The 14,956-nt window shown below is 53.0% G+C and overlaps 3 protein-coding genes across 6 annotated transcripts; 1 reads left to right on the top strand and 2 right to left on the bottom strand.

Annotated features, from left to right (window-relative positions):
* Positions 1 to 716: 716 nt before the first annotated feature.
* Positions 717 to 4,535, bottom strand: NSUN4 (NOP2/Sun RNA methyltransferase 4). 4 transcript variants are annotated; one of them, XM_041421496.1, is made up of 7 exons: positions 4,411 to 4,535; positions 3,836 to 4,084; positions 3,259 to 3,680; positions 2,961 to 3,115; positions 2,640 to 2,794; positions 1,872 to 1,996; positions 717 to 1,144 (listed from the first exon to the last, which is right to left on the bottom strand). In XM_041421496.1, exons 2-7 carry the CDS (start codon positions 3,848 to 3,850, stop codon positions 871 to 873), a joined length of 1,146 nt encoding a protein of 381 aa, XP_041277430.1. In that variant the 5' UTR covers positions 3,851 to 4,084; positions 4,411 to 4,535; the 3' UTR covers positions 717 to 870. The 4 variants fall into 4 exon arrangements, with proteins under 4 accessions (XP_041277430.1, XP_041277429.1, XP_041277428.1 ...); XM_041421495.1 differs by lacking the exon at positions 3,836 to 4,084 and having other exon boundaries at positions 4,411 to 4,532; XM_041421494.1 differs by lacking the exons at positions 3,836 to 4,084; positions 4,411 to 4,535 and having other exon boundaries at positions 3,259 to 3,824.
* A 989-nt stretch (positions 4,536 to 5,524) lies between these two features.
* On the bottom strand, positions 5,525 to 6,798 carry LOC121345007 (cytochrome b-c1 complex subunit 6, mitochondrial). Its single transcript, XM_041421508.1, has 4 exons — positions 6,660 to 6,798; positions 6,554 to 6,574; positions 6,167 to 6,328; positions 5,525 to 5,793 (listed from the first exon to the last, which is right to left on the bottom strand). The coding sequence occupies exons 1-4, from the start codon at positions 6,681 to 6,683 to the stop codon at positions 5,761 to 5,763; spliced, it is 240 nt and encodes a 79-aa protein (XP_041277442.1). The 5' UTR covers positions 6,684 to 6,798; the 3' UTR covers positions 5,525 to 5,760.
* A 135-nt stretch (positions 6,799 to 6,933) lies between these two features.
* LRRC41 (leucine rich repeat containing 41) lies at positions 6,934 to 14,840 on the top strand. Its single transcript, XM_041421485.1, has 10 exons — positions 6,934 to 7,125; positions 7,211 to 7,297; positions 7,557 to 7,627; positions 8,394 to 9,525; positions 9,923 to 10,168; positions 11,118 to 11,282; positions 11,625 to 11,723; positions 12,198 to 12,320; positions 13,194 to 13,269; positions 14,045 to 14,840. Exons 1-10 carry the CDS (start codon positions 6,999 to 7,001, stop codon positions 14,277 to 14,279), a joined length of 2,361 nt encoding a protein of 786 aa, XP_041277419.1. The 5' UTR covers positions 6,934 to 6,998; the 3' UTR covers positions 14,280 to 14,840.
* Positions 14,841 to 14,956: the final 116 nt, after the last annotated feature.

The following is a 14,956-nucleotide window of genomic DNA, read 5'->3' on the forward strand; positions in this document are numbered from 1 at the left end:
CTGCAGGACAGGGTGGTGCTGAGAGGAAAGGATTACAGAAGTTCAATAGTATTTTCTTGCTGGCAGTGGAGTAACTTCATATGGATGGAACTATGGGCTGCCCCAGGAGGAATACAGCCGTGTCCATCACTTCCCACCACTGTAATTTGCTCACAAAAATAAAAATGGAACTATTAAGCAACTCCCATTATAAATTCCAGTAATTCTTCACTGATGGTGATGATTCTGTAAACAAAGTTACTACTCAAAATCATACAAACACCTGCTCACTGGACATTAAATGGCATCTAGCATGGGAATATTCACACTTATCCACAGCCTTGCTAGCTGTGAGGGATAGCAAAAGTCACTGGCCTCTCCACAGCACCACTTCTCCAGCATCCCAAGCACATTTCCAACCCCACAGGAGGGGCATTTTTAGGAGCCTCTGGTTTTCAGGACCTCAGGCTGCTCTCTCTGAAGGTAGGAGATAAGCACAGACAGATGCAACTCGTTTATGCAGATGGTGAGATGTGGGACAGAAAGGCTGAGATCCCCAGATGGTGTTTGTTAACCCAAACCTGCTCATGCAGGATCAAAGCAGTCAGGAGGAAGAGAGCAGGGCCATTTATCCCACCCCACACAGATGGATAATCGCTCCCTCTGATAAAACCTCTCTTTCTTTCCTAGATTAAGCACCTCAGTCTCAAATAGATAAGTATTCAGGAAACACCACAGCAGGTCTTTCTCATTTATTCCCCATGTCTGCAGTAAAAAAGGAGGCTTCCTTTGGGGACATTTTAGAAAGAAAAATAAATATAAAGCAGTTCTGCTTTCCCTTCAATATTGGGCTATTTCCTGACAGCAGACAGACAGATTCTGCTGCCCCTTCTACATCCGACGTAACTTGCAGAAATACATGGGCCCAAAGTTGGCTGTGAGGTGAGGCAGGACAAGCTCCCCGAGCCGGCAGTCCGAGAAGAAGGAAAAGGTGTCCTGGAAGAGCGTCCGGAAGTGGCTCAAGCCCTCCACGTGGACGCTGATGTTGAACTGGGTTTCTGCCACGTCCAGAGCCCGCTCCACCACGCACTCGTTCTGCAGCGGGGACAGGGAGCACGTGGAGTACACCACAGCTCCTCCCGGCCTCGCCGCCAGGATCCCAGCCCTGCAGCAAGGGGAGCAACACACGGTCACTAGGAGGACTCTGAGAGAGGGACACTGAGGGGCTTCCCCACCCACCGAAACTGGGAAGCCAACAGGGAACTCGTAGGAAGTGACAGACAACCCCCACTGAACTCCACAGGCTTGGCAGTCTGTGTCACTGCAACACGAGGAGTGTTTTGGGCCAGGGCAAAGAGTCAAACAGTACTTATATTGATAAAGGATTTAACGTGGGAGACACTACTGGAGAGCAGCTGGCACGTGTAATCCTGCAGTCACATCCAAAGGAACGGGATATACGTACAGGGGAAGAGATTCTTGCAGTTCAAGTGCTGCCATGGGACTCTCTAAGCTGCTTCCTTATTGCCACAGCACACAGTGACAAGCTGTGGCCCTTCCCAGCACCACATGTCCTCCCATGTGCTGGGATAGGTAGGCACGCAGGAATCCTCCAGGGCTGACTGCCAGGACCCAGGAGATCATCACCCAGAACAACTGTACCCATCCTGTTCCTTAGACCCTTCTCCCTAAATCCTACAGCTACTGCTGGGGACAGAAGGACAAGTGATCTGACCAAGAACATCTGCACTTTCTTACACTTACTGTGATTTCATGTGTTTCAGCTACTGCCAGAAAATTACACATGGTTTCCACACTGGTTTCCACACTTCCCAGCTGGGGACAGAGTAAGAAGAGGTTTCAGGGAACACAACACAGCCGAGCTCACTCACATCAGCAGCTGCAGCTGCAGCATGGGCAGCATCTGACGCTCTTTGGTTCGCCTCTTGTGGAAGATGTTGTTGTCCTCCTCCATGGCAGAGTGTCTGTCTGTCGTGCAGGGCACATCCACCAGCACCTGCAGCAGCAGAGGTCCCACCTCAGCCCCCTGCACAGGTCAAGCTCAGCGAGTCCCCTCCTGCAGCCAGCCCCGTGCCCACCCCCTCCACCCCTGCCAACAGCTCTCAGTGCCCACACACAGATGGTCACCACACTGAACTGTAATCATCTGGCTGCTCTGGCATTTTTGGAACGTGCAAAAATGGAGGAAAACATCCTGCACTAACTCATGTCCTCATTTAATGTCCCTGCTCTGTGTGTGTCCCTGGCAATGCCCCTGCAGCACACATGGGCATTGCTGCTGCAGCCTCCCAGAGTACCCAGCCCCTGGAACACCAAACCCAGCCCCTGTGGCTGGACATGGCTGAGAAGCCAGAATTATCCAATCTTCACATTTAACCCCTTCCAGGTGATGGACAGGAACAGGATTTCTAAAGGGTGTTACACAGGCAAGTACAGGTACAACTCTAGATGCACATATGCACCAGATCCTGGAGGAAGGGGTAGCAGAAGGAAATATTACTCCTTGTATGGCTTGGTCTTCTCTCTCTTCATTTATGATTACAGAAAACTACACAGTTATATGGAAGGATAAGCTGTTGTCTTCCTCAAAAAGAGAAGTGAACTTGATGGGTTTATCTTCACTGGTTCCCAACACATACCTTATGGAAAGTGCCTCCTTTCACCTGGTCCCAGTCCCTTCCATCGTAGGACGTGACACTCACAGCATCCCTGACTTCTTTGGGGACATAGCTATGGAGAATCTGGTACAGCCTCTTCATCCGGGAAACGGAGACGTCGTTGGCTGCCAGATGGCCTGACAGGACACAACAGGCACACTGGGAATGTCACTTCTGCAGAAACACACCTGATTCCCAGCTCTTCCACACAGAAATCATTAATGGTCATGCATGAATGGGTGCAGTACACTGCTCCAGCCCTGTTTTACATTTGGGAACAAGGGAACACCCATCCCCACTCACCACAAAACCCAGTCTGCAGCAGAGCCAGAGTTTTCCCACCCGGAGCCGCACAGAGGTCGAGGACAAAGTCATCTGGCTGCACGCTGAGTGCCAGCACAGGCAGGAGAGATGCTGCATCCATGAGGTAATAGTCGAGGAGCCCCAGAGCATCCGGCCTGGAAATCATCAGTGTGCATAACAAAATCAAATGTTGGAGGGGAAAAGAAAATAAAGGAGCAGTTGGAAGTGAGGATGGGGACACATGGAAGCAACCCCTGAGGCTGGCAAAGACCAGGGCGGTCTGCCAGGGATGTCTCACCGTGCAGGGCGAAAGCGCGTGATGTCACCCCTGGGGAAGGTGTAACACTTGATTTTGGAGCTGATGGAGGCGCTAAGTGGTGGGGACATCTCTGCCTGTGTCCCCATTTCTGCCTGCATCACAGTCCTGCCCTCACCGGAGCCCTCCTGGCACCCTGGGGCCGCTTCCCTCACAGCTGCGCCCCGCTGCCATTGCTGCGCCTTCTGGGGGGCCTCAGAAACGAAATCGGTGGCATTGAGCAGCTCCAGCTCTTCGGGAACGTGGTCAGCAGCAGCAAAGTTGTTGAGGAGGACCCCATATTTCTGCTCGCAGAGCAGGCCAGCACGGACCGAGGGCCACAGGGCCCCCAGGTGCAGGCCGTAGCTCGTGTCAAAGTGGTGCAGCGCCAGCCGCGTGGGCGGGATGCGCGGGGCCGTGGCAGCCTGGGCGGGAAAAACAACACAAGTGTTAAAAGACAATATACCACAATACCCCCAAACCCAGCCTCCCCACCCAGCCTTCATGTTCTTCTGGGAGAATCCAGCACTGGGACTGTGCTGCCAGAAGTCCATGAGGCCTTTCCGGAGTGTGACAGGACCAGAGGGAATGGCATGAAGCAGTGACAGGGGGACTTCTGCTGTATGACAGGAAAAGCTTTTCACCCATGGGCTGCTTGGGCACTGAAGGAGGCTGCCCAGGGAAGGGGTCCCAGCACCAAGCCTGTCTGAGTTCAAGAGGATTCGGACAACGCTCTCAGGCACAGGGCGGGACTGTCGGGAGTGTCCTGTGCACGGCCAGGATCCTGGTGCATCCCTTCCAATTCAGCACACTCAGCGATTCCAGGACTCTGCGAATGGCCGAAATGTGGCTGGGGGCCGGGGTGGGCACGGCTGCACACAGAGCGGCGGCAGGAGGGTGCAGCGAGAGGTGAAATGGGGGGACGAGAAGGGGCAATGGGGGGACGAGAAGAGGCAATGGGGGGACGAGAAGAGGCAATGGGGGGACGAGAAGGGGCAATGGGGGACGAGAAGAGGCAATGGGGGGACGAGAAGGGGCAATGGGGGGACGAGAAGGGGATTTGCACCGGGGCGCAGTAGGGTTAGCGGGGACAACAGCGGGGTGCAAGCAGCGCCGCGGGCTGCGGTGCTCTGGTCCCGCCCCGGCCCAGCTCACCCATTTCTCCTTGTGCCGGTGCCGGCGCGGCCCCGCTCCCGGTGCCGGTGCCGCTCCCGGTGCCCGGCGCAGCAGCCCGGCCGCCGCCCGCCCGCGCCCGCCCAGCGCCGCCATCGCCGCTCGCCTTCCGGGGCGGGACCGGGCAGCGCTCGGGGCGCGGCTGAGAAGCGCGGCGGGCACCGGGGCTCGGGAACGGGGCCGAGCTCAATGATATCCAAGGTCCCTTCCAACCTAAACGTGCGGTCATTACTGAGCTGGGTTTGGGCATCAGCTCCTGAGAAGGATCCGGCGACAAACGCGCTTTGCACAGGCACAGCTATGCCCTGCCCTGTGCCACAGGGAAAAAAAACCAAAAAAAACAAAAACAAAAAAACCCAAAAAACCACCAACCAACCCCCAAAAAAACCTACTGGAATTTACATGATACACTTAACCTAATAAAAGTCTGAAATCCGTCAGCAAAAGGACCATGAACCACCATATGGATAAAGAACTGTGATTTATAAGGTGGTGACTTTCATTTCACTTTGAATAGCTGTGAGATGCCCTGGTTTTCCTCCTACCAAACATTCTCTCTGGTGAAAGGAGCAGGCGGAGCACGGACAGGACAGTCCCAGGGTGAGCAGAACGCCTGGTAACTCAGCCAGAAAGGCTTTAGCTCCCCCAGGGTGACCCTGACCGGGGCTTGAGTAGGTGAAGCACCCCCACGCACCTCCACAGCCACGTGCTTGGTTTGGTGGGCTAAAGGCAGAGCTGGCTGCTGCCAGGAGGCTCTTCCAGCCGCTGGCAGAAGCGTGAGACAGTGAGGGACAGCTGACAGCTTTCCCCTGAGGCTGGGGACAAACTTCTCTCTCCTAGGAAAGTCACTCCCTTCAGTCTAACTTTGTCAGAACATACTGTGTGAACAACGCTGGTCTTGAGGGGCTTAGGAATAATCTTTGTGGCTCCAACAGACAAATTCTTCCCCAGGGGATTGGGCTGCAGCAGCTGTCCATCATGGCAGCAAAAAAACCGACATTCCCACAAGTGAGGAAAACTTAACTGGACTCTGACACCCCGATTTCATCTTAACCCAGTACAAAAAGGATGAGAATAGGAAATAAACACAGAGCACTTCCACAGGAACTCTCAACGTTTAATATGGAAAATTACAGAACACCAACACGTTGGTTTTGTTTTTGTTTTTTTTTGCACAGCTGCACATCTTCCAGGAGCACAGAGGCAGTGACAGGCTGCCAGGAAGCCGTTTCGTTCATGCTCAGCACGGAGGATGGACTGCAGGAAGCAGAACTGTGACCCAGGAACCGCTGGCACTGGCTGTGGAAGCAGATGGGACAACCATGCTCCCCTTCACTTCAGCTTACTGAAAAGCTTGTGAGCAACCTGGAAAGAAAGAGAGTCTTCAATAACTCATAACTTAAGAGATGGAAATCAGCAAAGGTGCTGCCTATTGGTGTTCTGGGCCAACAATGCACACAGCTCCACAGCCCTGGCTTTTGTTCTGCAAAAAGTCATTCAGTAAAGCTATTGAGATGCCTTACAAAGCTTCAGCTCAGGTTCAAAAGGTTTAACCTTAAAATGGTAAGTACAAGACACAAACAGCTAAGTGCCATTTGCAGGGTACGAACACTGGGTTTAAGTTATTAAATTATTTAGTAATGTACCGAATCCCAGCTGGATCAGTTGTAACAAGGAGGAATCAAACATTAAACAAGAAAGCGGGACTGAAGGCAGCTCTGCTCAGAGCCGCACTTACGCAGTGGTCCCTGGCGTGCAGGAAGTCGAAGAGCTCCTCAGTGCACTGCTCCTCAGTCTCGGAGCGGGAGGACACCCGCTCGTTGCACAGCTCCAGCCGCTCCCGCGCCTTCACGCATTTCTCTATCTGCTCGCACTGCTCCCGCAGCGTGGTCAGGGGGTCCTGCGGACACGGGGCTGCGGTGAGCACAGGCACAGCCCCGCACGCCGCTGCCCCCGAGCCCCTTCAAGAGAGAGCCCCGCATGCCCTCCGCAGCCCGGCCTCCCCGCGGCGCTCTGCACGGCGGGCACAGCGCGGCCCCGCCCGAGCCCCCCGGGCCTGGTCGCTGACGGCCCCGGGCAGCCGCCGCTGGCAGCTGCGAGTCCCCGCCGCGGCTCCCCGTCTTACCACGAGCTCTTCCTCTTCCTCCTGCGGAAAGACAAGAGAGCACAGCGTCAGGGCCCGCCCGCCGGCCCGGGGGTGCCGTGCGGGCCCCGCGCCGCCCCGCGCTCACCTCGGGCTCGCCGCGCTGCCCCATCGCGCTCCCGCCGCACAGAAGGACTCGCCAGGGTCACCCGCCGGAAGCGCCGCTCCCGCACGGGAAGCGGAAGCGCTCCCTCCGCAGGGCGGTGCTTCGGTCCGCGGCGCGGCCCTTCCAAACATGGCAGCCGGCAGCGGCCGCAAGTGTGGCCGCGCCAAAACGGCCACAGCTGGGCTCCCGCCTTTCCTTTCCCCTTTTCCTACGTGTCTCGGCCTCGGAGCCGGCGCGGTCGGGCTGCTACCGTCGCTCTGTCTGCCCCGCTGCTCGGTCCGACCTCCCCAACATGGCCGCCCGCTGTAGCCGCTCCCCAATATGGCGGCGCGGGACGGGCGGTCGGTGCCCGAGGTGGTGATGGCGGCCGAGCGGCCGCGCAGCCTGTTCGCGCTGAGCGCGGCCGCCGTGAGCCGCAGCATGGCCGCCCTGGAGCGGGACGTCTGGGGTAAGGCGCGGGCGGCGCGGGGCGGCGGGGCGCGGGGTCCGGGCCCGTCCGCACCCTGCCGCCTTCTCCTTCTGGCTCTCCGCAGCGCTGCCCGGGCACCTCCTGCGGGGGCTCCTGCCGCTCCTCACCATCTTCCATCTCGAGCGGGCCGAGGACGCCGCGCGGAGAGCAGGTGACACCGGCGAACCCGTGGGGACAGCCCCCGGCGGGAGGGACGGGCCCCCGAAACTGCCGGGGTGAGAGAGTGGCGGGATGGGCCCGCAGCGCAGGGACCCTCGGCGGGAGGGGGAGCCCCGACCCACGGGGTCCCAGGGACACCGCGCTGTACCCCACACGCGGGCGGGCTCGGGCTGGGCCCCGGCACCCCCTCGAGCTCCGGAGCAGGACACGGGGAGGGGTGAAAGCGCCCGGTTGATGATTCTTCCCCCCAGGCCTCTCGACACAGCCCATCTGGCGCAAGCTGTGGGACGATGTGATGAAAACCAGGCCGCCCAACTCGGAGGTGAGGAAACGCTCTGGTGGGAGAAGGGGCTCGACACGGGAACTCTGTTTCTGCTGTTTTCCATGAGGTTTTCTTTCTGGCTGCCTCCAGTCAATTCCTGGCACGTGTTCATAAGCATTTATAGAGCTCCGGACCAAGGCATGACCCTGGTGATACAAACATTTTGGGAAATGGGATTTATAAAGGAAGCATAGCCACACCCTTCACTTCCCAACACTGAGTTTGGCAAAAGAGCAAATCTTCAGAGATTCTCACTGAAACAGAGGCCAAAAACAGTATCTTCTATCATGTTTACACCTACACTAGCAAAAAAAAAAATCAAAAAACAAAAGCTGATGTTTTAGAAAGCATGAGAAAAATAGAGAAGACAGTGAGTTTGAAGAATAGTTTTATGTAGAAAAACTGAAGCAGCTTCATTGCATCATCATCGTATAAGAATCATTAACAACTTAATGACAGCCAGTAAATAAATGCTGGAAGAAAATTGCTGGTGACGTGGTTTTTAATAGGCAAAAAAAATGGTCCAGCTCCAAACCACTGAGTGTTTAAATTAGGCCAGGAGGATGAAGAGAGCAATAGGATTCACTCAGGTTTTCAAGGAATACACTGAGGAAGGATGCTGACAACTAGAGAAGTGGTCTCAGTGGAGCTAGCAGGAAGGCGTTTTTTTGGACACCAGGTTAGCAGACAGCAATAATTTAACATATAAAGAACAAGAAAAATGAATGCTGACTTTTTGCTCCTACGCTCTGTTGTTCAATTGCAGAGCATAACATGTTGGAGGAAGAAGTTCCTTGAAACATTCTTCTCCAACGTCCTCCATGGTGTCTTGGACGTGTCCTCTGACTGGCGCCTCCACGACCGTCACTTTTCGCCGCTGCTGCACAGCTCCCCGCACGTTTCCCAGCTCACCCTCTGCAACATGCTCCAGGGGGCCGTGGAGCTCACTGCTGAGCACAACCACAAAGTGCTGGAAAACCTGGCTGGCTCCCTGCGGGTCCTGAAGTTCCAGCACCTCCTCTCCTGCGACCAGTCCGTCAGGCGCTCGCTGGTTTTGCTCCTTCACCGGCTGATCCACCACGGCTCTGTCAGCCAGGTGTCCATGTGCTCCTGGCCTGTTCCCGACACGGTTCTTCTCGTTCTCATCCTGACCATGAGCGCTGGGTTTTGGCGCTCGGGAAATGCCTTCACCTATCACGGCAGCCCGTGTGGCCTTTGCAGAGAGGAGGACAAAGCCCAAAGCCAGCAGTCAGCACAGGGGGGAGCAGAGCGGGGCTGTAATGCTGAGCAGGAGGGGAGCGGTGCTGAGAACCAGAGGAGATCCTCAAAACAGGCTGATGCTTGTATGGCCTCTGTCCTATCTGGCCCCAGAAGTCCTCCCCTGCAAAACCCAGCATGTGAAGAGACAAGCAGCGAGGTGCCCTGTGGCCACACCAGCATTCAGGGGGATTCTTCCCCTCATTCCAGCTCAGAGCAGCTGTCCTGTCACCCCATTCCTCGAAAGACACGCAGATGGCAGAAACCTGCAGTGGGGAGGAAACGTCGCTGTCTCAGACGGAGCAGGGGACACTCTGCTGACCCAGAAGATCTCTATGATTTTGTTTTTACTGTTGCTAGAGAGGATAATTCAGGGTTACTGGAAAAAACCAGGACCACAGAGGGAGAGAGCACTGAGAACTGGACTAGTTCCTCCCCAGGATCTCCATGCACTGGCCATGCTGGCTGTAAGAAAAGAGGAGGACCTGCTGGAACTCTTTCTCTGAAAGCTGCTCACCGCTTCCGAAGCGTCTCCACACTGGAATTGTTCTCCATTCCTTTGACTGGGGAGACATGTCGGACTCTGAGTAACCTGCTGAGCTCCTGGGTGTCTTTAGAAAACCTGGTTCTGTCCTACAATGGTCAGTGATGTGAATGGGACACTTCCTTCTAGCCCTGGCTTACTGCTCGGGTTCACCCTGCGTTAGTTTTCACAGGAAGGGGCATTGTAGGAGTATTGGTGCTCCATCTTGAGAAAGGTGTTGGGTGAGATGTTTAAGGAGTGTGAGGATTTAAGGGAGAGAATGGGATCCGTCTGTCCCAGAGCAGCCCCTGGCTTTGTGCTTAAACGTTCTTCAGAGAGAGCAAAGGGAAGAGCCAGATGTGCATCTCCCCTGCACAGAGTGTAGCTTAAAGATTCATGGATAAAGCGGTCTGTGAGTTTAGCCTTAGGCTTGGGCTGCTGTTGCTGCAGCTCCAGCTCTGCATGTCAGTGCCTGCACACACAGCTGACACTTTTCTGTACAAATGCTGTTCCAGGCCTGAATGCCAACATCTCCTGCATCCTCTCTGGGCTCCGGGCCCTGTCCCGCCACCCAGAGTGCTGCTTCCGCGTGCTCCGCGTGAGCGACATGTTCTCCCACATGCCGTGCATGGAGCTGGTCCGCTGCATCCTGAGCGCCCTTCCGCAGCTCCACACGCTCTCGGTCAGCTTCGACCTCAAAAACCAGCTGGAGGGCAGCAGGCCAGAGGCGAGTCCAAGCTGCAGCGAGGCAGAAATCCCAGGTAGGAATCATTCTGAGTGATGGCCAGGACTTGGCAGGCAGGTAGAGCTGTAAAGGCTTGGTACAGGCTTCACTCAACACTATCATGGTGGTTTGTCATTAGGCAATTACAGCCTTACCTTTCTGATTTAGTAGTTGTTGCAGTTTGTCCTTTCCAGTCTAAGGTGTTCTGTGGAGCTGGAATCTTCGAGAAAATGTTTTATTGCTGTATCCCAGCATGCTCCAATATCAGCTTTGTGCGGGGCCAGTCACAACCTGCTACCTGTGACTGTCCATGGGCATCCTGTCCCACCAGATCTGTAAACTGACTGGGAGCTTCCTCTTTGTCTATTCCATTGACTGTGAGGCTGTAAGCCTTAGACATACCCTTAAGCAGAGGGCAAGCATCCTTTTATCATCACAGTACCACAGGAGATGGCAAAGCACTGGCCAAGCCTTTGGATTACAGCCTGGGAGCTACAGCAGTGGGTGCTCAGCTCACAGGTCTCCCATCACCCTTATTAGCCCTTGAATTGCCAGAAAAGCAGTGAGCAAAGCCTGAGTGAGTTTGGAGTGGGGTCAGGAAAGACCTGTGCTCTGGGAAGACACTGACTGGCTTGTGCCTTAAAGGGTGACCTTTTCTCAGGTGAGCACAGTAGAAATTGGTGGCCCTGTGGTCCGGCAGGAATCCTGGAGTGAGCTGTAAGTGATTGATGTACCCCAGGTCTGAGCTGCCAGAGCTCCTCAGGGCAGGGCACGGTGCATAGGCAGTTTCTACCAGCCTAAAGGATGGTGGTGTTGGGCATACAGGCTTCCTGCTTGCTGTATGACTCTGAAGACTCCAGAGCAAACTCTTTCATTGTTTTTCTTCCCTTAGAAAGCTGCCTGGAATTGGGCATACAGGGTTCCTGCTTGCTGTAGCTACTCTGAAGACTCCAGAGCAAACTCTTTCATTGTTTTTCTTCCCTTAGAAAGCTGCCTGGAGGTGCTGGAGATCCGATTCCCCAGGGAACCTCTGCACACTGCGTTCCTGCTGCCGGTGCTCAAGGCGTCCAAGTCCCTCCAGCAGCTGTCCCTTGACAGTGCCACACTGCCCTGCCCCCAGGAGCTCGGGCTCCTTTTGGAGGTGCTCAAAGGTACTCTGCTAACTGATAGGCAGAATCACTGGGGCACACACACTGTAGCTTCAATGCTGTGGCCTTCCATCCTCTAGCATGAAGCCAGCTTGGGTGGGTCTATCTCTTCAGCATAGACATCCTTGAAGTCTCCCAAGAAAAGGAAACAGGTGTCAGCCATCCCACGTGCTGTGTTATGTGGATGATCCTGCACAGCACAATGGTTCCTTTTTAATTATCCACAATCCAGCACAAATTACCCACAGTCTAAGTCAGTTTCTGTTGGTTAGCTGGTAGCTGGGTCAGGGTCTTTTTATCCCAAGAATGTGCAGTGCTTTAACTGAGAACTTGTTTTGCTTTTAGAGTGTACTCCAAATTTGAAGAAACTGAGCTTTCATGATGTGAACCTGGCTGAACACCAGAAAGAAGTTCTGCTTCTGCTTCAGGATCCTGGCCTACAAGGTACAGCCAGCTCCTGGGTGCTATTGCTTGGAAAGGTGCTGCGGGTGGCTGCTTTTGGCTGGCTGGCATTTAAGAGGGGATCTTTGGATGTGTAAGATTTAGCCAATGTCACAGACATTTGGAGCAGATCTGCAGGTGTTGTCAGAGTGGGAACATGCTTGTCTTTGTGCCAGTGGAGCAGAGGAGCTGCTGGCAAATCCTGCAGGGAAGTGTCTGCAGTCTCAGCTATAAAATATTTTTAACCTGCAGAGCACATCAGCCTTTAACTGGGTGAGCTGGCAGAGCCACTTGCCTGGGTGTGATCTGGCTCTCCTCCTGACACAGCAGAAGTGCTGTTATATGCAATCCACTGCTGGGGGAGCTTTGTTCTTGCCTGTGGACTGGAGAGGGGGCTGGAGCTGTCTGCAGAATGCAGTTATGGAATACCGAAGCACAGGGAATACTCATACATACTGTAAATCCATTTCTTCATAGAAATCACCTTTTCCTTCTGCCGGCTGTTTGAAAGCTCTACTGCTGAGTTTTTGTCAGAAATAATCAATGCAGTGAAAAGAAATTCATCGCTCAAGAGCCTCAAGCTGCCCGGGAACCGCCTTGGTGCGTACGCTGTGCGTGGCAGAGGGGCCTCGGAGCAGCTCTGGAGGGAGCTCTGGGGCTGGAGTCAGCACCAGAGAGCTGCTGACTGCAGTGCTGAACTTACCCCAGGCAGGAACACTGGGATTTAGTTCGCAAAATAAGGAGCACTGGATTCATTTTAGAAGGCAGAATTTCAGTTGCATTCAGCAGTGTACCAAGGTACTGTGCAGGAATTATGGCTGCTTTTCTCTGCAGCAAATGCAAGTTCCAGCAGATCTCCAGATTTGACTGAACACTGGTCTGCTTCAGACTTCAGCAGGAACAGATCCAGCATCAGATGTACTGCCTCTGATTCAGAGGTACAGATTTTGCCCAAGTTTGGGCAGTTTGTGTCTCAAGAGCTGTTGGCAGCCACTGGAGGGATGAGAACAAGTAAAGGAGGATTTGTGTCAAAGAAGTGAAGAAGAATTTACAGAAGTGATAGGCTTTTTAAATCACAGGCCAAGTAGAAATGTTTTAGAAATTAATTGCAGATAAATCCAGAGTACTGTTTTCTGTTATTTTAACAAAGTAAAACAGGAAAGCTTGAGATAATCTGAATACATGTAATTTCTAAAACAAAGCTGCATCTGGACTTCACAAGCAAAAGCATGATTTCTCTAGGGACACAAACTACCCTATCAGCAAATGTTTTCATTGCCTTGAACATTATGCTCAGGGGGATGAACTCAGTTGATGTCACTGAGGGGGACACACTGAGGGTCCAGAGGTGGGCTGTGTGTTGCACTCACATGCTTACAGACTCCTTTTCTGCACTATTATCCCAGCCCTATGGCAATTTAAATTTTAAGACCATTTCTGATTTGCATCTAATAGTGCATTTCTCCCTTTCAGGGAATCACAGGCTGGTTGCCCTTGCAGATATTTTCTCTGAAGATTCCTCATCTTCTCTCTGCCAGCTAGATGTCAGGTATTCTGCTGCTCTAAACATGGAATTCCTTGTTTTGGGAGGGAGAGAGCTGAACTGGGCTCTGACAGCAGGAGAACCTAAGCATGGCTTTGTTCCTTGAGGGAATGTGTGCCCAAGAAAAGCTCAGAGAATGCTGCAATGTGCACATACACCCTCAGAGACCTCCAGGATCTTGGAGACATTTCACCTTTAGAAGGAATCAAGCTCCATCTTTAAAGCAGCTTTGGTTTGCAGCAGCAGGATTGAAGCCTGATTTTTACCGTGCCCCTAACAAGATTTAAATCCAGCATGCAACTTGATATTTATTTACACAACTCTACATGGGAATTGACCTTTTAATCTCCTAGAAATAACAGGATCTGACACATGCCCTTCAGATTTTCTCAGCAGGAAGAGATAAATGATCACTTACTGCTGAGTCTTGCACCGGGACGTGTAGGTTGGGCCAGGTCCCTTGGTCCAGAGTCGACAGCTGCCACATTTTAAGGCCACAGCTATGTCTACTTAAGTCAGTAGCAAGAGGTCTGGATAATGAGTTTAACTTGGTAGCTGTTACCAGCTTGGTTTGAAAAGGTTTCCAGCCCTTCATACTCAGTTTTGGTTTTTGTGAGAAAGGCTCAGATTTTGTACTGCTGAAAACAGGTGCACCTGGCCTTGAAACATCCTCAGGTACCTGCACTGGCAGTTACTAGAAGGAACAGTAATTTAAATTGCTTTGAATCATAGCCTCAGCTCTTAATGTTTATTTTTGTCTTTTTCTTCTTTCCCTGGAAAGCTCAAATTGCATCAAACCTGATGGGCTCCTGGAGTTCACAAAGAAGCTGGAAGGCCACATCCAGCAGAGAGGGGGACAGCTTCCATTCACACACCTCCGGCTCTTCCAGAACTGGCTGGACCAGGATGCAGCGACAGCGCAGGAGGCGCTGCGGCGTCTCAAAGCCCTGTGCAGTGTAGTCAACGACACGTGGGACTCCTCCCAGGCCTTTGCTGACTACATCAGTGTCATGTGAGGGGCACAGGAGCAGGAGGAAACCCATCACCTTCTCATTGCACAGCACAGGTGGGGACTTCTTCCCAGTTCAAGCAGTATGGAGTTTTTCTTTTCACTCTGCTGTTCATCTGAAGAAGGAGTGTGACACTGCCATGACACACCAGACCATGTGGGCCAACAGCTGTATTTCCAGGTGATCTAACTCTGCCATCTTTTTGAATGTTATAAATGGGACATACACCAAATGAGCTTCTGAACAAACAGTTGTTTACATCACTAGGTGTTGTGGCAAATTTCATGTTGTTTCAGCTAATGTCTCACCAAGAACCATCTCCAGTGTGGGAGAGACTCAAAAGCCATCGGCTTGTGGTCCTTGGCAACCAGCTCTAGGTGATGTTGTTTTTGAGGAGAGGTATTGGACAGTATCACCTGACATACCTTCCAACTTCTTCATTCTGTGGTCTGTGAAGTAAGAACTCCTCCCTCCACTAAAGGGAGTAGAAAACAAGCTAATGATGCCCCCAGGCTTGACCTTTTTCCATTTGGAAAATTGTACTTTACACCAAAAAAATCTTTATGTACAAAGTAGCTTGCTGTTTATTTGCAATCACACTGCCCTTTTCCACTGTCTGCAGTCATTTTACAGAGGTTTTGAATAGTTTGTTATTTTGTAACATTTTTATAATAAAATTATAA

The sequence above is a fragment of the Onychostruthus taczanowskii genome, unplaced genomic scaffold (genome assembly GCF_017590055.1).
Source record: "Onychostruthus taczanowskii isolate IOZ18803 unplaced genomic scaffold, ASM1759005v1 scaffold7, whole genome shotgun sequence".
Classification (NCBI taxonomy): Eukaryota; Metazoa; Chordata; class Aves; order Passeriformes; family Passeridae; genus Onychostruthus; species Onychostruthus taczanowskii.

What these genes read in the sequence shown, in the direction of transcription:
- LRRC41 (XM_041421485.1), top strand. Translation starts at nt 6,999, where the DNA reads ATGGCGGCGCGGGACGGGCGGTCGGTGCCCGAGGTGGTGATGGCGGCC. An exon ending in CAGCGAGGCAGAAATCCCAG is followed by an intron (nt 10,169 to 11,117) that starts GTAGGAATCATT and finishes TTCTTCCCTTAG; the next exon opens with AAAGCTGCCTGGAGGTGCTG. An exon ending in TCAGGATCCTGGCCTACAAG is followed by an intron (nt 11,724 to 12,197) that starts GTACAGCCAGCT and finishes ATTTCTTCATAG; the next exon opens with AAATCACCTTTTCCTTCTGC.
- NSUN4 (XM_041421494.1), bottom strand. Translation starts at nt 3,809, where the DNA reads ATGGACTTCTGGCAGCACAGTCCCAGTGCTGGATTCTCCCAGAAGAAC. An exon ending in GCTGCAGACTGGGTTTTGTG is followed by an intron (nt 2,795 to 2,960) that starts GTGAGTGGGGAT and finishes GTGTCCTGTCAG; the next exon opens with GCCATCTGGCAGCCAACGAC. An exon ending in AAGGAGGCACTTTCCATAAG is followed by an intron (nt 1,997 to 2,639) that starts GTATGTGTTGGG and finishes CTGCTGCTGCAG; the next exon opens with GTGCTGGTGGATGTGCCCTG.
- LOC121345007 (XM_041421508.1), bottom strand. Translation starts at nt 6,683, where the DNA reads ATGGGGCAGCGCGGCGAGCCCGAG. An exon ending in AGGAAGAGGAAGAGCTCGTG is followed by an intron (nt 6,329 to 6,553) that starts GTAAGACGGGGA and finishes CCGTGTCCGCAG; the next exon opens with GACCCCCTGACCACGCTGCG. An exon ending in TGCACGCCAGGGACCACTGC is followed by an intron (nt 5,794 to 6,166) that starts GTAAGTGCGGCT and finishes CTTTCTTTCCAG; the next exon opens with GTTGCTCACAAGCTTTTCAG.